This window comes from Taudactylus pleione, unplaced genomic scaffold, assembly GCF_031769625.1.
Source record: "Taudactylus pleione unplaced genomic scaffold, aTauple2 ptg000454l, whole genome shotgun sequence".
NCBI classification, from domain to species: domain Eukaryota; kingdom Metazoa; phylum Chordata; class Amphibia; order Anura; family Myobatrachidae; genus Taudactylus; species Taudactylus pleione.
This window is the reverse complement of record NW_028284856.1, coordinates 10684130-10711836: the sequence shown is the minus strand read 5'-3', so window position 1 is coordinate 10711836 and position 27707 is coordinate 10684130. Positions and strand designations below refer to the sequence as shown.

At 44.5% G+C, this 27707-nt stretch overlaps 2 protein-coding genes across 4 annotated transcripts in view; one reads left to right on the top strand and one right to left on the bottom strand.

Annotated features, from left to right (window-relative positions):
* The window catches only part of ELP1 (elongator acetyltransferase complex subunit 1), a 120895-nt gene extending 104333 nt beyond the window's left edge, over nucleotides 1-16562 (top strand). For both annotated transcript variants that reach the window (XM_088448384.1, XM_088448383.1), the window contains exons 33-37: nucleotides 5372-5483; nucleotides 5588-5715; nucleotides 5895-6049; nucleotides 6943-7021; nucleotides 14835-16562. In XM_088448384.1, the coding sequence (XP_088304510.1) occupies nucleotides 5372-5483; nucleotides 5588-5715; nucleotides 5895-6049; nucleotides 6943-7021; nucleotides 14835-14899 (539 nt within the window). In that variant the 3' untranslated portion in view covers nucleotides 14900-16562. The remainder of the gene's footprint in view (nucleotides 1-5371; nucleotides 5484-5587; nucleotides 5716-5894; nucleotides 6050-6942; nucleotides 7022-14834) is intronic.
* A 9355-nt stretch (nucleotides 16563-25917) lies between these two features.
* APTX (aprataxin) overlaps nucleotides 25918-27707 on the bottom strand; it is a 38865-nt gene continuing 37075 nt past the window's right edge. For both annotated transcript variants that reach the window (XM_088448382.1, XM_088448380.1), the window contains exon 8: nucleotides 25918-27108. In XM_088448382.1, the coding sequence (XP_088304508.1) occupies nucleotides 26957-27108 (152 nt within the window). In that variant the 3' untranslated portion in view covers nucleotides 25918-26956. The remainder of the gene's footprint in view (nucleotides 27109-27707) is intronic.

The window sequence follows — 27707 nt, the reverse complement described above, 5'->3', positions numbered from 1 at the left end:
CTTTTACGGGATAGGTCCTGTTTGGCCCTCATCTGAACACAATTGTGGCCCCGCAGGCCGCAGCTACGTCTGCGTGTCTGCCATCGGCTACAGTCCCATCGTGGTCTGGGGCTTCGTCTTTTCGGCCCTGTGAGGCCAGGCTAAGTCTAAAATATAGCTTTCCAAGACAGTCAGTAGCCAGGAAATCTGCTCAACCATAAGAACAGGCTTTGAGTACAAGATGTCCTACTCCCAAGTGGGGCTATAAGCCTTCAGCTTCACGGGACGGGCCTCCTCTCGGGGGACCCCAGAGTTGGAGGCCGGCTTCTCCAGTTCGCCCAGTGCTGGTGTGTGACCTCCACGGCCACTGGGGTAAGAGAAGTATTTTCTTGAAGGTATGTCCTCTCCTCCCGGTAAACGCCTTCCAGACGGGTTTTCGTTACAGGTCTTCTATCAATTCAAGACAAGGCCCTGTAATTTTTGAGGGTGTTACACTCTATGCTCCAGGCAGGAGTTATAGTACCTATTCCGTTGCCCCAAAGGGGAACGAGGTATTACTCCATCCTTTTTCTGGTACCGAAACCCAATGGGTCTTACCTGGACATCCTCAACCTCGAATCCTTCAACAAATTTTTAAGGGTTCCTCGGTTCAGGAGGGGGACCCTGCATTCCATCATTCAATGGAGCCTGGGAATTTTGTGGTGTCGTTGGATATATTCCGGGTGACTACCTGAATGTCCCTATTTTCTTAGAACACCAGTGTTTTTCCTCAGGTTTGCAGTGGTCGATGAGCATTTCCAGTTTTACCAGGGTCATGGCAGTTATGGCAGCCAACCTGCGGATGCAGGGGGTCCGCTTGTTACCCAATCCGGGCGACCTCCTGGTGCTACCAGAGTCTCCAGAGATACTTCAGTGCCATCTGCAACGGACAATATCTGTGTTGCTACTTTAGGGCTGACTGATACACTGGAAATGGTCCTCTCTGATTCTTCACATAGGATGCTCCATATCCCAACATCTGAGGATCTTTGTGATTGAGGAAAAGATCTCTGCACTACAGGTACGCAGCTGCCTGCAGAGTCGCCGAGTGTCTATTCACTCGGCAATGTGGTTCCTGGGTTCCAGGGTGTCGCTGTTCGACACGGTGGAGAGTACCCAGTGTCACTCTGAACCTCTAGAAAACTTGATCCTCTCCGGATGAGATGGGTTACCCCATAGGATAAAGTCAATAGTGCTTTCCCCGGAGGTTTGTGTCTCTCTGGCCTGGTGGCTGCGGAAAGCTCACCTAAACAAGGGGCACCCCCTTTGGGATTGCGGACAGGGTCCTTCTGACGACGGACGCCAGTATCCGTGGCTGGGAAGCAGTGACGGGTCCACACTTGTTCCAGGGCAGGTGGACACCAGTAGTTTTTGCGCTTCCCATAAACATCTGAGAACTCAGAGCAGTATTCAAGGTTCTCCAGCATACAGGACAGGTTCTCCACGGAAATACCGTGCAGGTACAGTCTGGCAACGCCATCATGATGGCTTATGTAAACCACCTAGGAGGTTCCCGAAATCGGGCGACACTAACAGTGGTGTCCCGAATTCTGGCTTGGGTGGAAGGCTATATCCCTGCCGTCATCGGCAGTGTTCATTCAGGAATCCTCAGATGGAAAGCAGGCTTTCCCAGCCGTCAGGACGTGCATTTAGGGAAATGTCCTCTTCATCAGGAGGTGTTCAATCTTCTGGTGAACAAGTGGAGCCTTTCAGAGATGAGACTCTTATGGTAGACGTATGTTGGTCCAGTGGACCTTCCAAGTTGTGTACCTCGTCCCTCCGTTATCCCCTCTTCCTCCAATAATAGCAAGAAGGAGGCGCGCTCCTGCTGATAGCTCGTGCGTGGGCCAGACGGTACTATTACTCAGATCTTTGGAGTGTTTCAGTTAACACTCCGAAGCTGTTAGCTCTACGACCGGACCTGTTGTCTCAGGATCCTGGCAGATACCCAGACCTGGGTTGTCTGTCCTTGACAACTGCCCTCTTAAGGTCTAGGAGTTTTTCCAGCTCTATAGTTAACAGGGCCTATGTTCATGCTACGAGCTCAGAAGATTTTATCTGCAAGAATTTACCATCAGGTATGGCATACTTTCTTTCAGTTGTGTCGCCCTACAGGCTATGCTCCTCGGGTATTCCGGATATCCAGAGTGTTGGCTTTCCTACAGGTGGGCGGTCTTTGCCTTGCTTACCTGAAGGTGCAGGTTTCTGGCCTGTTGGTTTCATGGTAGGATTGCTACTCTTCCTGATGTCCGCACCTTTGTGCAGGGTGTACATTATATTCAGCATCCCTTTGTTCCACCTGTGGCTCCTTGGGATTTGGCTGTGGTCTTTAGGGCTCTCTGAGGACCACCATTTGATCCACTGGGCTCAGTGGATTTCAAATGGCTTACGGCTAGGAATGTTTTCCTTCTGGACAGTGATTTGGCCGGTAGGATCTCAGAATGGGGGGCTGTGTCGTGTAGACCTCCCTTTTTCTCATCTTTCCTATGAACTGGGCAGTGCTTCGCACTTGCCCTGGTTTTTTACCTACGGTGGTGTCTAGTTTCCACATCAATGAGGAAATTATAGTACCTGCCTTTACTTCCCCAGTCCTTTCTGCTGGTGAGGCCTCTTTGGATGTGGTACAGGCTCTAAGAATTTAAGTTGACCGTACCAGTCCGTTTAGGAAATCAGACTCTCGGTTTTGTCCTTTCTGGTTTCCATACAAAGGGTTGGCCTGCCACTGCGCTAACTTTGGCAGGATGGATTCACAGGTCTTCCTGTTCCATCCTCTATTAAAGCTCTTCCACTAGGTCTGTGGGTCTTTCGTGGGCAGCTCGACGTGGCGCTTCAGCGGTTCAGCGGTGATTGGCAGCCATGTGGTCATCTGTCCATATTTTTGTAAGGTATTATGTTTTTGATACCTTCGCCTCTCAGGATGCTTCCTTTCGGCGGCGGATTCTCCTTACAGCACAGGGGCGTCCCCACCCTTAAAGGATACTGCTTTGGGACGTCCCCAAGGTATCCTGTGGATACCCTATGGACCCTGCAGTAGAAAATATGAGATATGGTAAGAACTTACCCTTGTTATCTCTATTTCTACGAAATCCATAGGTTTCCACAGGACTCCCGCCCTGTCGCGCCTGTACTGCAGATGGGCTTTGATCTGGTCACCGGTTTCTCCATCTCCTTCTGGTGAGAATGTGATTCTTGTGTGTCTTCTCTCTCTTTTTTGCTCCTGCTCCGGCCTATGGCTTGTTACGAAACTGAGTGGCCTGAGGCTCAGGGGCGGGGTATAGGAGAGGGACCCCAGTGCATCCTGGGAGGCTGGAAATTTAACTCTGTGGTGCCTGGATGTCTGCCGCCATCGCCTATACCCCAAGGTATCCTGTGGAACCCTATGGACTTCGTAGAAATAGAGATAACAAGGGTAAGTTCTTACCATATCTCATTATTTACAGTCAGTGTTCAGCTTTCTGTTCTTCCATTTCTGGTAACCAGTAACGACTGTAGCCTGCGTGGCTCGTTTTAGTGCAGAATTCTCTGCACAACGTTATAGTGATGACTAACAGCCTCAGCCGGTTACCTGGACTGTCTTTTAAGCATCATTTATACATAGACTACATGTAGTGTTCATCCATATATAAATGGCTAATATTCTTTATAATATGAAGAAAAATGGTCTATTTAACTTGGTATGAGGCACAGTTTTATTTCACTTATTGTTCTATTAACCATCTAATAAATTATATTTCCATCAAGCGTTATTTTAAATAAACATGTGTATATTGTACTAGTTGATGCTGTGTTATCTGCAGCACCAAAACTGCTACCCTAATTTAGAGGCTAAACTCTTATGAACCTACCAGGCTATATGTATATTTTTTTTCAATCCTAAGAAACTTTTAATTGACCAGCAGAATGGTGTATAATGCTGCTATACAAGTAAAAAGATATTTCTAGAGTAGCATAGCACATATTTTTTAATATTGAGAACAATACTTAAGTACTTGGAGTTTAATTGAAGTGATTTTGATATCCTTGTAAACCAGTGTTTCCCAAACTCATTCCTCAGGGAGCTCTAACAGTGCATGGTTTCCATTTTGCCTAGTTGGTGCACAGGTGTAGTCATTACTGGATGACACATTTTAAAAGATCCACAAGTGGAGCTAATTATTTCACTTGTAATTCTGTGAGGAGACCTTGAAAACATGCACTGTTAGTGTTCCCTGAGAAATTAGTTTTGGAAACATTGCTCTAAACTACATGGCTGCGCTAAAGCTGGGTACACACTATATGTAACGATGCATTGCACTGCCGTAGATACTGCACGATCCAGTGTACGACCGCGCAATGTATCGTTGCATGGTGTCATTCATTGCATTGTGCAGCACAGCAGATGGGACAGGGCGATGAACAACCGCCGTGCATGCGCATGTTAGGTGTAGACACTATACAATCTGCACAATATATTGTTCCGATCCCCGTTATAACAATATATTGTATGATGGATCGGGATCAAATCCCGATAGGAGATCCCGACGCCGGCTTTTAAGGACCCTAACCCTCCCTTAGTGATGCCTAACCCTAAAACTCCCGGGGTGGTGCCTAACCTTAAGTTCCCCCAGGGGTAAATAAACCTAACCCCTCCTTCCCGCACCCTAAACCTAACCCTTCAGGGGGGGGGTGCCTAACCATAACCTACCCCCGGGGTGCCTAACCCTCCCCCCTAGGGGTGCCTAGCCCTAACCACCCCCCCAAAACCTAACCCTAATACCGCTACACTCCCTAAACCTAACCCTCTCCCCCTTTGTGACTAACACTAAGGATGCCCTGGACTTACCTCGTTCCGGCTGTCGTCCTTCAGCATTCCGGCGTCGGGATTAAGATAGGCAACGGTATTTCAACACCTATCTTAAGTCTCCTGTCGGGATATAAACCGGCGGCATTTAGTCTGCCGGTCTATAAACTGCATCCCGATTAATCTTATAGTATGTGCCTAGTGTAACTGGGTTTTTTTGTTTGTTTTTTGAGACAATCTTTTGGGTTGAAAAGTGATTCAGAACCTTTTTGCAGCCCACCCATTTGTATAGCGCCAACATATTATGTAGTGCTATACAGAGAATGATTAATTATTCTTTCACATCAGTTAAATATAATTAAATCAACACTTTACTCACATCTATATTATTGTGCTCACAACTGTAATCTACCAGATTTACCTGTTGAACATTTCTAATATTGAAATGAGCATTTGTAGAAAAATAAATTGTTTTGTTAATGGTTTCTTTTAATAAGACTGTACTTAAGTAAAATTATTAAGAGATGGTTTATATGATAAGTTGTTGTTTATCAGTTTTATATGGTTGTCTAGATGATGAGATCCCTGGAGGTCCAGAATCTGATCTGTTCTCTGACACCAGCAGCATTATGACTGCAAGTGACATGAGTGGGAAATATTCTAAGAGCAATTCTAGAATCTCTTCGTAAGTAGTATAGTACTGCAAGTGGTGGTATGGGATGATCATTACACTAACCATACCGGCAGCTGTACATATCATGACTGGCCACCTTATTATTTTACATGCAGAAGGTCATCAAAGAACCGTCGAAAAGCAGAACGCAAGAAGCACAGTCTGAAGGAAGGTAGCCCCCTGGAAGACGTGGCTCTTATGGAGGCACTGGGAGAAAGTATTCGCACGGTGGATAAAATGAGAAGTGAGTGTCCACAAGGTGGAGACTAGGATACCCTTGTAGAGTCAGAATTTTACGAAAAAATAAAATAAAATTTGAATGTTAAAATATTGTCACTGATAAAACATGACCTTGAAATGCAAATACTGATAAGATCGAAGAGTCAATAAGAATGCCATCTATACCTACGTTTGTCTTTGTAGGTGAGGTGAACAGCCTCTTGAAGGTGCTTGTCCTCTTCCGTTATGATATAGAAGCCAGGGACCTCCAACAAACATACGATGAGTTGCTCCATTTCATGGAAAAATCTGTACCAAACATCTGGACTCCATGTACACCGATAAATGCTGCAACTCCAGTGAGTTTATCCAGTGCATAATGATTGCGGTTTCTAAGCAGGAAATTGGATGTTTGTACCAGTCCATGCATAAAAAATAGATATACAAGAATGGTTGTTTAAAGTTGAATTATTAATTATGGCACCCGGATGCACTACGGGTAGAAGGCAAGCCGGCGGAAGCAGTGTCTGCTCTGGGCAATGTTCTGCTGGGAAACCATGGGTCCTGGCATTCATGTACACCCCTTCACGGCAACAGTATTTCCTGATGGCAGTGGCCTCTTTCAGCAGGATAATGCTCCTTGCCACACTGCAAACATTGTTCAAGAATGGTTTGAGACATATAACAGAGTTCAAGATGTTGACTTGGCCTCATAATTCCCCAGATCTCAATCCGATAGAGCATCTGTGAGATGTGATAGAAAAACAAGTTTGAGACATGGAGGCCCCACCTCGTGCCAGATTCCACAGGACACTCAGAGGGCTTGTGGAGTCCATGGCTCGATGGGTCAGAGCTGTTTTGGTGGCACAAGGAAGACCTACACAATATGACGCAAGTGGTTTTAATTTTATGACTGATGGGTGTATTAAAAGCAGTAATGGTTCCACAACTGGTCTTATTGTAGCTACTTGTTTCACTAACATTTCAGGAAGTTTTTTTGTAATGTAAACACTCCTACTTGCACCAGTTATTCTTTTTGTCCAGAGGAAAGTTGCCATTGGCTTATATAATACCTCAATGCAACAATTTTTAAGCAAAGGAGATTAAAGATAAACCTTTCTGTTTTCCACTTGCAAGTGAAGGCAAAACACACCTAGGTTATGAGAATGGCTACATACAAACAATCTGTAAGGGTTTTTTTTTATTTTTTATTCTAACTTAATCTAGAAATAACTGGTCATTTTTATTACAGGTTTTAGGTCCTCATTCAACTGCCAATAGTATAATGACTTCATATCAACAACAAAAAATCATTAAACCTACAGGACAAGGTAAGAGTACATTTCAGCAGTGTAAGGAGGTTTAATATGATGTGAAGTGATAGACATTAAATATAAAGAGAGAAAAATAAAAACGAAAAGAATATGATTAATTTACATAAAACACTGTGTATTAGAAACAAAAATCACAGTGATTAATGTGAATTTTGTAGCTGAAGCCATAAAGGTGTCATACTTAAAGCACCTCTTATTTGCTTGGTTAAATAGATCTGTGAACAGTCGATATAATGGGTGTATCTAGGGGTCCGAGCACCCCTGGCAAAGTAAGTGACTGGTCCCCCCTCCATTTTAAGTAGGGACAGCATGGCCTCACAGGGGAGGGGTGTGGCCGCACAAAAGTACCCCCAATTCAAATAGTGTAACCTTATCCACAGTACACCACACAGTAGTGCCCCTTATTCACATTACACCACACAGTAGTACCCCTTATTTTCATTATGCCACACATTAGAGCCACTTATTCACATTATGCAACACAGTAATACTCCTTATATACTTGTGCCACTTATTCAAAGTTATGGCACACAGTAGTTGCCCTTATAGCACATTATGCCGCACTATCTGTTACTAAAGAGTGGACTGTGTCTAATGCCCAGCCACTCTCCAGGGACTCGCTATTTCCTGCCTACCTTTGGGCACAGAAAGTGACCTGAGCCTAATGCCCAGCCTTTCACCAGGAGCTCAGGCTATTGCCTGACTACCTTAAGGCACAGAAAGTTACCTGAACCTAATGCCAAAATTCACATACTTGTGGCACGGGTCCTCTGCCCACCTAACATGTACTATAGTCCTGAGGCCTGATTGCACCCATCGGCCTAATGTGCGACACCTGGAAGTCTGGGGAGAGGGGTAAATTACTGGTGGCCAAGGCCGCCTACCGGTAAGCTGAGAGAGGCTGCAGTAGTGCGCTCCGTTTAGCTTTTTGCTTCCTACCACCTGCATCACTCTTCGGTCTTCATATTCTTGGCGTCGCCTTTTCTTTTCTTCATCAGGCTGGCACCTCCTATCTTCTTTAGTGGCCAACCTATGTTCTGGCCAACTTCCATGGCCATCGGATCTCTTCACCTGACGTCTTTTTGTCTTAACCACCGGGGTTGAACAGAACGCTACGCTTAACATGTGTCTGATATCGCATGCTGCAAGCCGTCGTGATTGGCTCACCGGGGTTGTTTTTGATTGGCTGCCAGTCCATGAGCCATGATTTGCTTGCGGTCGGCATCAAATTTGAACTGGCGCTGCCTGCTGCTTGACCAGCGCTGGGAGCAGACACACTGGGGCACATCTCAATCCCTGTGGGCCGGGCGCACCGCTAGCAACATGCATCGCAGCGGCGCCTGGTAAATAGAGATCACCGCGGCAGCCGGTTTCGTAATAGGGCATTTTGTGATCTGTGCAGTGGCATCGACTGCACCGCCATAGTTATGGCCATGATTCTACCTAATCCCTGCCCGTGGGCGGCACCGCCTCCCCCCCTCTTAGTCGGTGCCCCTGGCGAGCGCCATCCCCTGGCCAAGGGGTAGATATGCCCCTGAAAGAATGTTTCATTTAGACCTTGCAGGGCTAAAGTATCAAGCCTAAAAATCCAATAGGCCTTTGTCCCCATAACCCCCTCTTATTATGTGTGGCACATGATCTATGATTTTATATCTGACTGTTGCCAGTACATGTGGATAGGTAGCAAAATGACGCGCTGGGGCATTTTGAGTCTTTTATATTATGTGTTTGTACCCTGGGGAAAATACATAAATGTTTAGAAACGTCGGTATTCATTACTTGGTATCCTCCACTGATTTCATTGATGCCTAAGTGCCGCCTCTATCTAGCCTCTACAGTAGGGCAACAGGAAGCAGTATTTTCTCATGCGACAAAGTGTGTGACAGATATTTTTATACCTCTCTCTCTCTCTCTGTGTATGCTTTGTACCCTGTATGATGTTCAAGTAGACTTAAAACACAGTTTTTCAGAATTGTGCAAGGTAAATTGGTAAGTTGCATTAGATTGCAGTGCATAGAAATATTTATAAACAAATAAAATGCAGATATTCTTACTTGGCGCATTCTGGAACAAATTCTAAGGCTTGTAATGATGAGAAATTTGGACAAAAGGTACTTCAAAAGATGTGTTAATTACAAACTTTGTCGCCATAAGGCAATGTGGTGACACAAATTAAAGAACCAGGTCTTTTGGGAAATATGTCATACCCTTTCAGATCTGAAAGACAATATTAAACGTCATGTACTGGCCATTCCACCTGACATGTCATATTCTGCAATAGAGAATGCTGTTCCTCGAATGGAAACTGCTGATGACCGCAAAGGAGTACACACTCAACAATTGTAACACTCTTCAAGTGATTTATATTGGCACTAATATTTTTCCTTCAATAAATGGCTAGCTCATCCTCTGAAATACCTGTTATCCAAACTTTCGAAGTCTTAGAACTCTCTCCAGAGTGCTCTAAATAGGGATATTTTAATTTTTACAGCCTTGTACATTAAAAAATAGAGCTTATCTAAAAAGTAATAATTTTCACTAATCTACTGAACATATTCAGTGAATTTACTTTTCTTCTTCAGTGTCCACAGGGCTCCACAGGGGAGACAATGGGGTATAGGTGGTGGTTAGGAGGACTTGACACCAACAGTTAAAGCTTTTCTGTCCCAGGATGCTACGGTTTGTCGTTGGTGTCCGGCAGAAGCTGGATCACCGTTTGCACAGTGGGGCTGCTTTTAAGCAGCCTAAGCTTTATCTTATGTTTTCTTTTATTTGGTCTTACTGAAGAGCATGCAGCACAAGGCAGTCCTCTTCTGCTCCATCACCCCTTCCCGGCGCCGCAACTCCAGACCCAGGTTTGGTACTTATGGTGGGGTACTGGTGACTCTGGCTAGCGTGGCTCCACGGGAGGACCCCAGACTACAGCCGGGACAGGTAAGGCGGGAATCCATGTCTATGCGCAGTCTTACCTCCGGTCTCAAGAGACACACCGGAGGTGCTGTTGTAGACACTGGTTCGTCCGGGACACCACTAGACCAGCAGGGCATAAAATAATACTGGCTCAGGGAATAAACAGAGGTCAGGGACCTGGTGGTTGATGTCAGCATAGGGGAGGTCAGCCCTCTCCCTGCGGCCCCTCCCCCAGCTCAGGGCACCATTCAACTGCGGTCTTGCCTCCCCTGAGCTGCTCCTCCTTCACCCTCCGTCCCCTCAGAGACTCACTGCGGCCATTTTCTTCAAAGCAGCCACGGGTCTCTAGGAACGCTGAGTCCAGTCTCCCTGTATGCCTCTCCCAGGAGCCAGGTTCTACAGCGTTAATTCCTACCAGCCACTGCGGTCTGTGTAGTTGAATCTAGTGCCCATTGCGGTTATATTTTATACTCTGCATTGTATGTGACTTGTGATAGCTCTGCTGTCTGTTTTTTCTCTCTACTGTCAGCTTATACCTTTCTTTCACAATAACCCTGGGATACTAGTGTATAGGGGGTTCACTGTACTTCACATCTACCTGTATTTGTGAAGGCTGTCACATACTGTGTGTGTTGCACGCTGCTCAGTGCCATATTGTGTGTTATACTATCCTTGAAGCTATGTCTAGCAAAGGCAGGCTGCTGATCCTATACTGGTCTCTTGCAGGTCCTGTTCAGAAAGATTAACCCAGGAGGAATTAATTCAAGATGGTCTATGTGCATCTTTTATGCTGCTTCAGTCCAGTCAGCCCCTGCTCAGGAACTCCTCTGGGCTTCCTTTTCACAGGTGTTGGCAAAAATTCCGGACCGCCTAGTAGTCCCTGCGGTAGCTCCCCTGATGGGATTGCCACAACAGGTACACCCACTGATACCAGTAACTCCTATGCCTCCTCCATGGGTAGACATGCTCCCTACCTCAGTGCAGTCTAGCAGCTACTTCTACAGCTTTTCAACAAATGTTGCAAAGTGAGAGGCCCTTACCCAGTAAAACTACTAAACTGGGATACTGGTATATAGGGGGTTCACTGAACACAGTTCTCAGATTTTGAGGTATCATCTGGGGAGGCCGAAGACACAGATCTCTCTCTCACTGAGTCCCCCTCAGGGGAGGAGGAGCTTCAGTCTAAATTGAATGTACCTGCACTAGTCAGGGCTGTCAAATCAGTTCTTCAAATAGAAGATGCAGAGCCCATTTCTAAGGCAAAAGAGACACTCTTTAAGTGACAAAGTGGTTTTGGTGGAATTTCCTCACTCTGATCAGGTTTCTCAATTCATGAGCAAGGTATGGAATACGCCAAGTAAAAAGTTCCAGCTGCCAAAACGCCTGGTTTTATCCTATTCCAGCAGCTGATTGCGCTAAATGGAAAGTTCCCCAAACGGTGGGTTCCCACGTGATACGTCTAGTTAAAAGCTCTACTTTACCTATTCCTACAGCATCCTCCTTAAAGAAATCGATGGATAGAAGGATTGAAGCTGATCTTAAAACTGTGTATTCTCTTACATGCGCTATTACTCGTCCAGCCATGGCTACTACCTGGGTGGCCAAAGCCATTGAGAGCTGGGCAGATGCTCTAGAGAACTCATTGCTTCTCAGGAACAGCTGTCCTACATCTCGCACATCAGGGATGCAGCTTCGTATCATTTGGCTTCGTTCATGGAAGGCCGACACGGACTCTAAGAAGGCCTTGGAATCACTGCCTTACACTGGGGAGATCCTGTTTGGCCCAAAGTTGGACAAGATTGTGGCTACCTTGGCAGCTTCTAAGACGGCTTTCCTGCCCTCAGCATCTACACCAAGGCCTCGGATGTTATCCTTTAGGTCCTTTCGTCCCCAGGGAAAAGCTAAGGGTCAGTCCTTTCCACGGCAGTCAGCTTCCACAAAGGCCTCCAAGCCCAGGATCAAGAAGGCCTGGGCTACTAGACGTCCAGCTGCTAAATCCGAGGACAAGCCTTCAGCCTGACTGGGCAGGCCTCCCCCTGGAAAGATCCCTGGGTGGGAGGCCAACTTCTTCAGTTCACCCAGTTCTGGCGTCAGATCACCACAGACGCCTGGGTACCAGAAGTGGTCTCTCACGGGTTCGCCCTCTCATTTCTTAGACGGAGCCCCCAGCAGTACTTTTACACAGGCCCTCCATCAGACCAAGCAAAGCCATGCTCCTCCAGACGGCCATTCAGTCCTTGCTGCACTCTGGGGTGATCATTCCGGTCACAGCGAGGGACCGGTTATTACTCTACCCTTTTCTTGGTTCAGAAGCCCAATGGGTCTCATCAGCCTATCCTCAATCTCAAGTCTCTGAACAAGTTTATCAGAGTGCCCAGGTTTTCTATGGAAACCCTCCACTCTATTGTCCTAGCTATGGAACCTGGGGACTTTATGGTGTCTCTGGACATTCAGGATGCTTACATACTTGTACCTATAGCACCCTCTCATCAGCAATATCTCTGGTTTGCTGTCCTACAGCAACATTTCCAAGTTCAAGCACTGCCCTTTGGGCTTTCTACAGCTCCGCGGGTCTTTACCAAGATCATGGCAGTTATGGCGGCCCATCTTTGTCGTCAGGGGGTCAGACTACTCCCATACTTGGACGATCTCTTGCTGTTAGCACACTCTCCAGAGGTCCTTCACCGCCATCTTCAGATAACCATGGCCTTTCTACAAAAACACGGCTGGTTGATCAACTGGAAAAATGCTCCTAGACCCCTCTTCAAAGTATGGCACATCTGGAAGCCCTTCTGGATTCTCAAGTTCAGAATCTTCCTGACAGCAGACAAAATCTCTGCACGGCAGCAATGAGTGCGCAGGTTACTCCACAATCACAGAGTGTCCATTCACTCAGCAATGCAGACCTTGGGGTCCATGGTATCCACCTTCGACATTGTGGAGTTCGCTCAATTCCACTCCAGGCCCCTACAACACTTAATCCTCTCCAGGTGGAATGGGTTGCCCCATCTGATCAGATCCCAGCCGATGGTCCTCTCTCCAGAAGTTCGTCTACCCTCTCCTGGTGGTTACAGACATCCCACCTAAACAAGGGTCGCCCCTTCTGGATCTCTGATTGGGTGCTCCTCACCACAGACACAAGCCTCCACGGGTGGGGCACCATTGGTACTCTGATCTCCAAAGTCTCTCCATAGACGCTCCTCTCCAACTTCCTCAGTGGCTGGACCTGTTGCCTCAGGGTCCTTGCCTACATCCGGACCTTGCCCGTCTGTCTTTGATGGCGTGACTCTTGAGACATCCCTCCTAAGGTCCAAAGGGTTTTCTCGCTCCGTGGTCTAGACCATGCCAGAGCGTGCAAGCCAACTTCCGCCCGGATCTATCACCGGGTGTGGCATATGGTACATACTTCCAGTGGTGTGCTACCAGAAGCTATGACCCTCAGGTTTTTTGGGTTTCTCTGATCCTTGCCTTCCTTCAAGTTGGATTGGCTCTCAGACTCCGCCTGGCCTCTCTGAAAGTGCACGTCTCTGCTCTGTCCATCTTGTTCCAGCGCAGAATTGCTCCACTGCTGTATGTTCACACCTTCCTTCAGGGTGTCCTCAGTCTACAACCTCCCTTTGTCCCTCCTGTTGCTCCATGGGATTTGTCAGTGGTTCTCCATGCACTTCAAGGACCTCCGTTTGAACCCCTGGATTTAGTAGACGTCAAATGGCTCACTGCAAAGACACTTTTCCTTCTGGCTACCACATCTGCCTGTAGGGTGTCAGATTTGTGTCACTCTCCTGTCACTCTCCATTTCTGATCTTTCATCAGGACAGGGCTGTTCTTCGAACTCGCCCTGGCTTCCTTCCCAAGGTGGTCTCTCGTTTCCACATTAATAAGGAAATTGTAGTTCTGGCCTTCCAATCACCAGACCTCTCAGCAGGTAAGGCCTCCTTAGATGTGGTTCATGTTCTGAGGATCTAAGTGGACCGTACTGGTTCCCTCAGAAAAACTGATTCTCTCTTTGTCCTTTATGGAGTCCACAAGAATGGCTGGCCAGCTAACAAACAGACTCTGGCCAGATGGCTTCGCATGACTATTTCACAGGCTTAAATGCAATCTGGCCTTCCTGTGCCGGTTACAGTATCTGCTCATTGTACTCGCTCTGTGGGTCCCTTGTGTGCAGCCCGCTGTGACATGTCTGCCGAACAACTATGCAAGGCGGCCACGTGTTCTGTCCACACCTTTCTTAGGTTCTATGCCTTTGATACCTTTGCCTCTCTTGATGCTACCTTTTGAGTGCCGGATTCTCCTGTCAGTTCATGAGCATCCCCGCCCTTGAACAACTGCTTTGGGACATCCCCATTGTTTCCCCTGTGGAGCCCTATGGAACCTGATGAAGAAAAGGAGAGTTATGGCAGACTTACCTTTGTTAACTCTTTCTTCAAAGTCCATAGGGTCCACAGGGCGCTCGCCCTGACGCACCTGGCTTCTATGGGTTTCCGGGTTTCTTCTCTAGGTCACTGGTTTCCTTCTCTATTGTGTGAGAGCTTGATTCTTAAGAGTACCAGTCTTCCTTCTCTCCTATCTTGCTCCTGCCTTGGGCTTGTTGACAAAACTGAATTGCCTCAGGCTGTGGGCGGGGTATAGGGGGAAGGACCGGAGCATCCTGGGACAGAAATGCTTTATCTGTTGGTGTCCAGTCCTCCTAACCACCACCTATACCCCATTGTCTCCCATATGGACTTCGAAGAAAGAGAGTTAACAAAGATAAGTCTACCATAACTCTCCTTATTTCATCCATGGGCGATCCTTATTTCTGTTTTGTTCAGTGTGTCTAACTATCTTTTGTTAAACTCAGCAAAGCTAAATTGTATACTCTGCTAAGTGTATATGTTTTCTCAATTGCACCTTTCAGATCCTGAACTCTTTGTTCCAAAATTTTGCAAAAACGTTCAGTGGAGACTTGACATACTTGACTAAGAAAGAAGACGTCCACTTGTCCACGCTGGAAAACTTATATATATTTTTTTTATATATAAAATAAAAATCTGTTTTCATTGTGCCTGAAGACTATATGGACACTTAGAAGAAGAAAAAAAGAACATTGTTCACAAACCTGTTGCTGCTGACAAAACGCCTTTAAATAACCATGTATGTAGCTTAGTTGGCAGTATGGAATTTTGCTACTGCTGCTGACTAGGCAGTAAATGTTAATCTCAGCTATAGGCATGTCATCTGCGTATAACCTATGTGTTTATGTATGTTTTGTAGTGAAAATTTTAGAAATAAAACTTAAATAGTTTTTGTTTTGATTGTATAACATATCACAAGGATTTACCTTTGCACACTTACATATTAATGTTATGATCCTTACTTTGCTTTGGTAGTTCTAAAATATTGTGACATCATTTCTAGACACATACTTCAGACTGATATGAATAGCACATTTTTACAAATGATATACAGGTGTGTCCTTTATCGTTGTGGCTGCAGCCACTTTAAACAGCCCTTCTAGTCACGCCTAGTCCCGTACGAGTCTAAGCATCTTTTTCGATGCCAATAATGCTGGGTACACACTGACAGATATATTGGCCAGTCAATTGATTGACCAATATATCTGCTGCCCGTCGGCTAGTGTGTATCCGCGATATGTTGGTGAACTACGTCATTCACCGACATATCGCATTGGCTGTGCTGCACAGCCGATGGACAGATATGTCTGCAGACATATCTGTCCATCGGCAAGTGTGTAGAGACCGCCCGTACACACACTGCGTCAGCTGCGGTGAGGGGGGCGGGACATGCCCCCTGGCTGCCGGGACCCACAGCCAGACACAGATGATGGCCGTTCAGTGTGTATGAGCGACCATCATCTGCATGTATAGCTGCAGATATATCTGTATAGTGTGTACCCACCTTAAGACGCACATGCAGACTTTGCTGATTAATAGATATGCTGCATGTGTATGTTCTATGTCTGTTTTGAGCTCAGTCCATGTGTAACTCCCAGTTCCACCTAAATGATGATATGATTCCATTGTCCTTCAGTCTATCCCATTTAAATGTTCTTTGACAGATTACATAAGGCATGAAAAGTGTTTTCCATGCCTTATTGTCTTCCTCAGACAAGACATGCTTGAGGGAGGGATAATCATCCTTCTGGGTTATTGTACACTATACCAGGGCTGACCTCATATTTTATCACCAGGCCTTGGTGGAACATATCTGTAACAGCTCCAAGGGGCTATGCCTAAATATTTTTCACGAAATTTGACCAGATCACTGCAGTATTCTCAGCTCACAAAAATCTCTGTTGTAGAGCACACAGAGAATTAGAATTTCTGATTTGCACATGCGCCTCCTTCCTTATTGCATGAGAGGGAGAAACTACTTTACATCTTCTTATTCTTTGCTGAGTTCAGGCTAGACATATGAATCCATCTAATTAGAATATTGGGGCCTTTATTAAAATGAGACTTAATCCCTTTGTTGCTGAGTACCGTGCTGAGCCCATTTATCAACACTTACACTCCTCACATTCCAACATCAATAATCCAAATTGTTTTATACATTACCAATACAATTTATACCTTGTTCTTTTCAGAAAATATCAGTAGTCTTTTTGCTCATTTTAACTCTTCAAAATAAACTGAAATGGGCAAAAAAAGTTTGTTTTCAATTTACTTTCAAGATATTGAACTTAAGCATATGTGTGTTTTTTTTATTGTTTTTTTTAGAAACAACATCAAGAAATACTTTGGTTCTTGTGTCAGCATCAATGCACCTTTTAAAACATTGCAAAAAGTAGGATTCTATGCTTTTTCACAAAAAAATATGCACTTGAAAATTATGATGCACTTTTTTTTGTTACTTTTCACCCTCTCAATTTAAACGCTTATGTGTAGGAATAATATGGTAACCCAACATGAAATGCCATTTGTTAAACTAGAAAACCTACCACATTAAATGAGGGCACCTTTTTTTTTTTTTTTTTTTAAAAGGAGTCAAAATTGGGCAGATTTCAACTATAAAAACAGAAAACTCACCATTGTTAAATCACTCACAATAATATATAAATAAATAATGGCGTTTTGGTTCATGGATTGATCAATGCATTTAAGCCTGCAGCCCACATCACAGGACCCCACTTCTCTGCAGGTCCTACACTATCTGTCATACTTATGGAAACCTGGTAGCTGCTATCACAGAGAGAGAGAGAGTGTGTGTGTGTGTGTGTGTGTGTGTATGTGTATATATATGTGTATGTATATGTGTATGTATATATGTATATATATATGTATGTATATATGTATATATATATGTATGTATATGTATATATATATATTATACATACACATACTAAATCCAAATATCCGGCACTCAGAAAAATAGAGAACAGCCTGCTCCGGTGCCAGTCCCACGATGTATACCGAAGGCAAGTTAATGGACAGCACTCAGAGTCTGAACAACCACAACACTAATGAAAAGACTCAAAGGGGTATTCAATATGGGTGCGATAAGTCCGTTTTTTGCGTTAATATCGCACTTTTACACTTTTTTGCATTATCATCTCTGGTTTTAGTTTTACACCGTATTCAATTTCAAAGACTTATCGCAGTTTTGAAAAGTCTTTGATAAAAAAACGGTGATAACTTTTCACCATTGAATAGGTGTCAAAAAAAAGTGCAGAATTGGGGTTTAGGGGTGCAGGCTTAAAAAAAATAGGCTGCACCCCTGAGAATGACATTTAAAAAAGAACTGTGTCAAAAAAAGTTAAAAAAAATAAAAGGACACCCCAAAAAATTTACTTAAAAATTGAGGTGCAAAAAAAAAAAATGGGGAAAAATTGTTTAACAATAGGGAAATAGGTTCAGGGCTATTCTGCAAGTATGCGGCAGGTGTTTTCTAGAATAGAATTATAGCGACAGGTGCACAAATGCAGAATTTTTAAAAATTTACTTTTGGGACATCAAAATATGCTAGTACTCATTTTCATGTACCCCAAATTTGATGGGACCACTAAAAAAAACGAAAAAAATAACCTAAGTGCTCTTCTGCATCACTTCTTCAATGTCTGGAAAAAAACACCTGCTGCGGCTATTTAAATCCCTGACTTTCAATTAAAGGCTAAAACGGGGGTACCCATAGTGTTCCCCCATGTTTTTACAACTTTAGGGGGGTCTTACAATTATTTTAGGGAAAAATTTGTAACTTTACGCAAATCCAACTTCGGAGTTTCCCGTTTTCGTTAATTTTATATTGAATACGGGGATAAGCGGGAGCGCGCAGCAGACTTATCGCAGAAAAAAACTCAGATATGAAACGTTAACTTCGGCAGTGAAGTTAACGTTCATATTGAATACCCCTCTCAGTCTTATTGTATACAGTGCATCCGGAAAGTATTCACAGTGCTTCACTTTTTCCTTTCAAAACCATGTCCAAAAAACTGAATTTACCATAGGTAGACTCCAATTAAGCTGTAGGAACATCTCAAGGATGATCAGTGGAAACAGGATGCACCTGAGCTAAATTTTGAGCTTCATGGCAAAGGCTGTGAATACTTATGTACATGTGATTTCTTAGGCTTATTTTTTAATTAAATTTGCAAAAATCTCAAAAAACACTTTTTACACGTTGTCATTATGGGGTATTGTGTGTAGAATTTTGATGACAAAAATTTATTTATTCCATTTTGGAATAAGGTTGTAACATGACAAAATGTGAAGCGCTGTGAATACTTTCCGGATGCACTCACCAGACTTGTATAACAAACGGGAACTTTTATGCACATTGTAGTCATCTGACAAGATTGATCTTGTTAGATGACTACAATGTGAATTCAAGTTCCCCTGTTTGCTATACAAGTCTGGTGAGTGCACCTTATTTGAGTATATGTCTTTGGAGCCGCTGTGCCCCTACAAGGTGTCACCCCAGCATTGGATTACATGAGACACGAGTGTGGATTTATTGGAATGTGCATGCTTAGGTCCTCCTTCCTATATACCCCACCCTCAGCCACAGGCATTCCGTTTGCAAACATGCCTAACGACAAGAGACGGAAAGTGGAGAAGGAAGTACAATGTACCCAAGAAACACTCTCACAATACGAAGAGGGAATCAGTGATACAAAAAGAAAGGAACAACTGAGGCCCGATGCGTCAGGGTGGATGCCCTGTAGACCCTATGGACCTCGAAGAAAAACAGTTAACTAAGGTATGTTATACCATAACTCATTTTCTTCTTCAGGGTCCATAGGATCTACCTTGGGGACATCCTAAAGCAGTTCCCTTAAGGGTGGGGACGTTCCTGAGCAGAGAGGAGAATCCGCCGCCCAAAGGAAGCATCCTGGGAGGCAAAAGTATCAAATGCATAGAATTTGGTAAAGGTATGGACGGAAGACTAAGTGGCTGCCTTGCACAGCTGTTCAGCTGAGGCGCCATATCTAACCGCCCACGATGGTCCCACAGATCTAGTAGAATGTGCTGTCATCTTGTTTGGGACAGGGAGGTCAGCCTGTGTATAGACCTGAGAAATAGTTAAACGCAGCCAGCGAGCCAAAGTCTGTTTGTTATATGGTTTTCACAATTGAGGCTGGCCAGCTAACACAAAGAGAGCATCTGATTTCCTGATTGAGTTGGTACGATCCACGTGGATACGCAAGGTTTGGACCACATCCAGTGAAGATTCACCCCTAGAAAGGTAGAAAGGTCTGAAGACTTGAAAGGCAGGTACTACAATCTCCTCGTTCATATGAAAATGGGACACCACCTTTGGAAGGTAACCCGCTCTAGTACGGAGGGCAGCTCTATTTTGATGAAAAATCAAAAATATGGAGAGCGACATTACAGTGCTGCCAAATCAGAAACTCTGCGAGCTGAGGAAATAGCGAGAAGAAAAAGCATCTTCGCTGTCAACCATCTAAGGTCCACCTTTTCCAAGGGTTCAAAGGAAGCAATTTGCAATGCCCTGAGAACCAAAGATAAATATCACGGTGCCACCGGAGGGACAAACTGAGGTTGCAGATGGAGAACCCCCTGCAAAAATATTCTAACATCTGGCAGGGGAGAAATTCTGCACTGGAACCAAATTGACAATGCAGAAACCTGAACTCTCAAGGTAGCCAGGCGAAGACCTAAGTAACCCAGCCTGAGACCTTGAAGACCTTAGGGTCATAATTTCTGTGGGAACACCAAAGAAAAAATGAATGCCAAATCTTGTGATAGATGCGGGCAGAAGCAGGCTTCCTTGCCCTTAGCATCGTCTGGATCCCAGAAGTAGAGAAACCCTTCGCTTTTAAGATGGAAGACTCAAGAGCCATGCCGTCAAAGCCAGCCAAGGTAAATCCGGATCTAGGCAGGGACCCTGCACTAACAAATCTGGTCGTAAAGGCAGTGGAAGAGGACTGTCTATGGATAGACACGTCAGATCTGCGAACCAATGTCTCCTGGGCCAGACAGGAGCGAGTAGTATTATCCTGCTGTCTTCCTGCTTGAACTTTCTGTCCACCCTTGGGAGGAGGGAGATTGGAGGAAACAGGTATGCCAACCTGAAGTCCCACCTCACCGCCAGAGTATCAACGAAGGTGGCTGAGGGGTCCCTTGTTCTGGACCCATACCTGGAGACCTTGTGGTTGTGACATGACGCCATGAGGTCTACATCCGGTAATTCCCACCTGTTCACCAGGATTTGAAAGACGTCTGGATGAAGAGCCCATTGTCCAGCGTGTATGTCCTGACAAGTTATAAAGTCCACTTTCCAGTTGAGGACTCCTGGGATGAATATTACCGAGATTGCTGGAAGATGGCATTCTGCCCACCGCAGAATGTTCACAACTTCCCTCATGGTTGCTGGACTTCGTGTGCCTCCTTGATGGTTGATATAGGCCACTGCAGTCGCGTTGTCAGACTGAATCTGGACAGGCATGCCGTGAAGGAGGTCCTGTGCCAGAATGAGCACTCTGTGCATTGCACAAAGCTCCAAAACATTTATCTGTAGGTGACTTTTCTGTGCCGTCCACCTTCCCTGAAAGGTGTGATGACCTGTCAGTGCTCCCCATCCCCGCAGACTTGCATCCGTGGTGAGGAGTACCCAATCTGGAACCCATAACGGGCGACCCTAGTGTAGAGTCATCTGCAACCACCAGGCGAGGGAGATCCGAACCTCTGGCGAAATGCGGATCATCTGATACTTTGTACGATGATATTGACCATCCCAATGAGACAGAATCCATTGTTGCAGGGACCTGGAGTGGAACTGGGCATAAGCCACAAGGTCAAATGTGGATACCATTGAGCCCAGCACCTGCATTGCCAAGTGAACTGACACTTCTTGCTTGCAAAGTAGACTGTGCACCTGTGATTGTAACGCTGCTATCTTGTCCTCTGGTAGAAGAATCCTTTGACCCAGAGAGTCCAGCAGCGCCCCTAAGTGCACCATTTTCTGAGTTGGAGAAAGAAGACTTTTTCCAATTGATTATCCAGCTGTGCTCTTGTAGGCAGACAATGGTCATCTGAAGATGACATAGTAGCACAATTTCAGGAGATATTACAATCAGGAGGTCGTCCAAATATGGCAGTATCCTGACTCCTTGTCATCTGAGATGAGCCGTCATGACTGCCATTATCTTGCTAAGTACCCGAGGTGCTGTAGCCAGCCCAAAGGGTAGAGCCTGATATTGGTAATGTTGCTGATCTACCACCAATCTCAGAAATCCTTGGTGAGATCGTGCAATAGGAACATGTAGATTTGCATCCTGTATCTCCAGGGAGACCATGAAATCTCCAGGCTCCATTGCCAGTATAATTGACCGTGGGGTTTCCATACGGAATTTGGGCACATAAATTAATCTGGTGAGAGACTTCAGATTCAAAATAGGGCGATGTGACCCATTTTGGTTTGTGAATCAAAAACAAATTTTAATAATAACCCCTTCCCTGTTGCGTCACAGGAACGGGGATTATGACTCCTGACCTCAGGAGGGCCCCAATAGCCTCCCGGAAGGCCAAAGACCTGACCGGGTCTAAAGGAAGAGTTGTACAAACAAACCGCTGAGGATGCCTCTGGAACGTGATGGCGTAACCCTGAGTGACCACCTCGAACCCAGACATCCGTAGTCTGATGCCAGGCATGACTGTAGAAGTTGGCCTCCAACCCTGAGACCCCCCCAGGGGGAGGCCCGACCCATCAGGCAGTGGGCTTATCATCTGGCTTGGAAGCAGGATTCCTGGTTGACCAGGAATTCCTGGTCTGCGGTTTCCTGTGGGAATTATCCCGTCTAGAGGAAGACTTCCTTTGCCCTACTCTGTGGGCAAAAGGACCAAGCTAAGGACTGCCTATACTTAGGGGTAGTTGTAGATGGCAACCCCGCAGACTTAAATGTTGCCAGAGAAGACACTGTCATCCAGCTCTGGTCCAAACAGTACCTTCCCAACAAAAGGCAAAGACTCCAGGGCCTTCTTGGACCCTGTATCCGCCTTCCTGGTTTTTAGCCAAAGGGTTCTTCAAGCTGCAACCAAAGTTGCAGATACCCTAGAACAGTGTTGGCTTACCTTGACACTCCAGCTGTTGTGGAACTATATATCCCAGCATGCCCTGCCACAGTTTTAGCATGCCCTAATAGCAAAACTGTAGCAGTGCATGCTGGGTTATGTAGTTCCATAACAGCTGGAGTGTTAAGGTTAGCCAACACTGCCCTAGAAGCAAAGTTACCTGCATCAATGAGCATCTATCGATGGAGGAACTTTTCATTTGTTACATTCACCAAGTGCAAATGGGCATCGAGAGGTTAAATTCCTTGTAGCATGGAAATGCTTATTTGGAGTACACCATGCTTCCGACATGAGATTTGTCAGTTGTTCAGACCGAGGAAAATAATCTCTAGCCACCTTCTGACGCATAAAGACCAGAGTCTTAGATTTCGGCAGAACCTCTCTATACTGAGGACAGATCTAACCGCTCTCACCAGAGAGTGGACATCCACAGAGGATTGATGGTCTTCTTCCACTGAGTAAGTCCCCGAACTCTGAGTATCAGAGTGTGATGAAGAGGTTGTCAGAATCCTGAGGCAACGTCTGAAGAGAACCTCTCTTATGCCCCTGCTTTACTGCCACTGGTCTATTTGCCTGCACCTGCTGAGGGGGCTATAGACGGCAGCATACCTTGACTAGAATGAGCAGAAGAATTAAACCAACAGGGATTCATGGGGGACATATACATAGAGGATGCAAATGCTGTGGGTACCCCATAGCAGGAGGCAGTATCGTTACCGATATCGTTCAGTGTGTATGCTCAATGTCGTTAACGACATTGAGCCTGGTAGTGCAGGGGAAACATTTAACGATATCCTCCATGAGTGATATCGTTAAGTGTGTATGAGCCTTTAGGCTCAGCGGTTCCTGCAGGGGGCAAGCCTCTTCACATCCAGTTGGACAATGCCAGGACACTGGTATATATCAACAGGCACAATGGGACTGGGAGTCACCGGACCATGGCGGAGACAGCTCGGATGTGGTGGGTGGAGAAGTTCGTTTTGGTCATCTCTGCCATATTCATTCCGGCTAATAAGCCGGTTACAGCACCCATTTACCAGAGTGTGGAAAACTTACATTGAGTGGTGTGAGCGATGGGTAATCTTTGAGTTTCAATTCTGCTTGCCACGTCTCCATTCTTTTTTAGTTTGGGTTGTCTCAGGATCACTGGCTCTCTTCATTAAAGGGTCAGGTTTCTGCCTTTTCAATCCTGTTACAGAAGCATCTGGTCTCACTTCCAGATGTTCATGTAAGGGACACTGCATGTTCCTCTTGTCCCTTTTTGGGACCTCAATTTGGTTTTGGAGATGCTTTCAGCCTGCTCCTATTGAGCCTCTGGGGTTGGTTGACCTTTGTTGGCTTACTTGGATGCTATTTCTATTGGTCATTGCCTCCACTAGGAGGGTCTTGGAGCTGGGAGCACTGTCTACTAGTTTCCCTCTCCTGATTTTCCACTCTGACCCGGCAGTGCTCCGTACTCGGCAGTATTTCCAACCTAAGGTGGTTTACTAGTACAGGGTTTATGCTCACAGGCAGGACTCTGTGGCTTGCTGGATCACTTCTGCTATGAAGCAGACTTATGTTTCTTTGGGTGAACCTATGCCTGACCCTATATGGATGCATTCTACTTGAATTGTGTGTGCTATTTTGGCAGCGTGGTAGAGTGCCCCAGTTGAGCAGGTACTTGGTTCTCGGTGACTCCAGTTTTGGGCTTATGTGTCTGCGCACAGCTCGACCAGTGCATGACCCCTTCACTTGAGGCTTGCTATGGGAAGTTTTTTTCACTCACCGTAAAATCAATTTATCTGACTCCATCTGGGGGACTCTACGTTCCCTCCGTGGTTGATTGTTGTGTGGGTTATGCCTGTTGCACGAGGTGTTCGCCTTCTTGCTTTGTTAGGTAAATAACTGGCTAGCTGGAAGAGGTGGGAGGGCTCAGAGTGAAAGTTAGCGCTAGTAGTTTTAACTATTTAGTGCCTACTCTTCAGCCTCCCTTGCAAATCCACAGGCTGCAGTGTACCCCAGATAGACTCAGAGGAATTGATTTTACGGTGAGTGCAAAAAAAAACCTTTGTTGAGTTTTGATATCCTCACTAAGAACCAAATTGTTACAGCTATTCACCAAAGATGACAATTTGTCATAGTTAGCGGTATATATAAATAACACTACTCAAGCACAAATGTGCTAATAAATTAAGTACTATCAGCTGGAAAAACAACTCGCAAGCAATGAAGCAGAAGAAGCTTGATAGTGTTGCTTGTATCATCCTCATCACATAACTTCATATCTTGTATCCAGTACCGGCAAAAGACACACCTCATAAGAGGTTTATTTGGGTATGTGCTTTACTTATGCGAACATGCCCTTTACTCAAGTTATGATGGGCAGCCCCTACTTTGCCACTCCAGACGCAAGCGGATGCAACTGTGGAATATGCACAAATCTTGATATGGACGCATTTTGGTACACATGTGCATTATGGAAATGTGAGACATTTTAATAGGAAATCCCAAAGAAGTCATTACATTGACTATAAAATAATCTATGGACTTCAATGAGTTAAATAATGTACATATAATCATGGTTGTGGAGTTGGATTCAGTAGAAATGTACCAATACCAGCTTCAAAATAATATTTTTTTTCATCAGCGACCATATGTACAGGTGTCTATGTCTCATCATTGTCCATTTCCCCGGCACTCCTCAAGGCTTGATTGTTTTTTTGTGGATGCAAAATCCCGCAGGGGGAGAAAAAAAAAAAAAAAAAAAAGTCACGAAACACTGGGCACTCACCGATGGCGATGTGTTCCGGACGCTCCCTGGCCTCTCCCTCCCAACACACTTAAAGGGACTCGTGCAGATCTTAACTCAGGTCAGTGTTGCAGTCACATCTTGCATGTTTTCGCACTGCCTTTTTCCGGACATGAGCCTAAACAGTGTGGGTGATGCTGAGTCATATGCGATTTTCTTGCATTTCTTCTTGTGGCTGCAGGGGAGTACCAGAGTGTACGGCGATGGGTACAGATCAGAGAGGGTGTGTCAATGGAAATGCAGATTTGTGCGTACACATAATTATGCCGGCTTCCAGGCAGCTCTTTTGTACTAATGTTAGGTGTGGTGCAAATGTGCACTGATGATGATGGCGGCTATGAAATCAAACGTATTGTTAGGGGCAGTCCGGGTGCAGAGATGCATACAACTATGGATACACATGAATATAAGCATTTGATGCCTGCACACAATGTGGGAGCAATTACAGCCAACTTGCTATTACCTCTGCATCAACCCCTAACTGTGAATGTTTTATCTAACCATGACCTACCTGTATTCCAACAGACCAGAAGTAATATATATTTGGAACAAATAGATAATCAAATTAGTGAACAAGCCTTACACCACTACAAATACAACATCTCAGGTATGGAGCCTTTTAATCCACAAGTTTAGGATATAAATATGTCTTGATAAGGAAAGAGCACTATGCATAAAATCTACTAAACTACACACAAACATGTTCTTATACATTCCCCCTACAGCTGCAGCAGGTACTGCACCTCCAGAGGGCGCTAGCAGAAATGAGATGTTACTGCTACCTGTGTGTGTGTAATTGAATAACTCCTGGGCTAATTCAATCTGCCCCTATAAAACTTGTATCAACTAGTAACTTCAGGTAAATTCCAATACCTTTTATGGCATAGAGAAAAATAAAATTGGGTTTTGCTACCTGACTGGGTAAGCCAACTACAATGTATCAAATTTATTATGGATTATTCAGATACTGATATCACTTCATACAGTTAAATTCATTTGATTTTTTTAATACTCTACATAATATAAACTCCTGTCATATGGATATAAATATGGATTTATAGAGTGCTTTACAATTTAATTTTTTTTTTTTTTTTTTTTAAATGTATTTATTAGATTTTCAACATGACATTGCAAGGCAAACTAAAAAGAAAATCATTACAGTGTGCAGAAACAGTAATAAAATAAAATATTATAACAAAAATATAAAAAGGGAAGGTTTTCAGCCACCAATGGATATAATATGAACAGGAAATTAGGTCCAAAATAGGGCAGTAAATAGTCTCCAATAAATAACAATGTGAGACAGGGAGCCCCCAGTGCTAGTCTTCATCAGCAGTATGAGGAGAGTGTACATATCCCAATATTAATAGTAAAGACAAGATAATGGTGTTAGCATATGAAAAATAACAGTAACAAAAACCATACTAGTTTCATTTTTACAATGGAGAGAATTATTCCTGTTGTGTTGATTACAATGACCTGTCAACCATGTAATATATATGTTATTATTCAATTTAGTGTTGTTTTAGGGTTCGAATAATTGACATGGTAATAAGACTAAAAGTTAACAAAACATTTTTATAAGTGAGAGTGTTGGTGTTGAGAAAAAAAAATGCAAAGTTAAAGTAACAGACTTATTAACTGTGCAGTATTAGTACATACACCCAAATGTTTACATTTATCATATTGCTACTAACACTAACTCCAGTGTTTCTTCAGATGTTCCTTTAAGTGGGGTATGGTGGCTTGTGGCAATCTGCACACGTTGCACTGGAGAGAAGATTTCAGAAGCTCAGAGACTCCATCTTTCACTGTCACTTTTCCTCTTGATTTTACCATGTCAATGACCTCTAAGGGAAGTAAATATATGAAATTGTATAATAAAGGATAACAGACATGTGACTTACAAGGCATGGTGATCAAACCGTGCATATAGCAGATGTTTTCAAACACTTTGCATGTAAGAACCTCTTAAGAGATTTTACCATATTTGGAAGAAGTCTGAACACACAAGCTCCCAGCCCACATACCTCCTTAGGTTCTACTAAAAGTAATTTGTGAAGCTGCAGAACTGGGGGTCTGGAATGCCATTTTGTTGCTTTATGCATCTATTTTTTGCAAAGGCTTATCCAGGAAGGTCAAGGATAAGCCGTTCAAGATGATAGTCTGAAATTTCGGTGCTGCAAATGTTTACATTTTTATGGGAGGCACTTCTAGGCACACTATTCAAGCTCATATTGCACTCATGCAAAACTGTTATTTTGTGTTGCTAAATTATATTTCTAGGGGTGAAGCAAGTGCATTTATTACAAGCTAAGATTTTATCAAGGGGTGACCAAGCCTTATTTCTCCCCACAAAAAGACTTAGGGCTAAATGTACTAAGGCTTGGACATACAGTTGAGAGAGAGATAAAGTACCAATCAGCTCCAAACTCATTTTTCAAACATA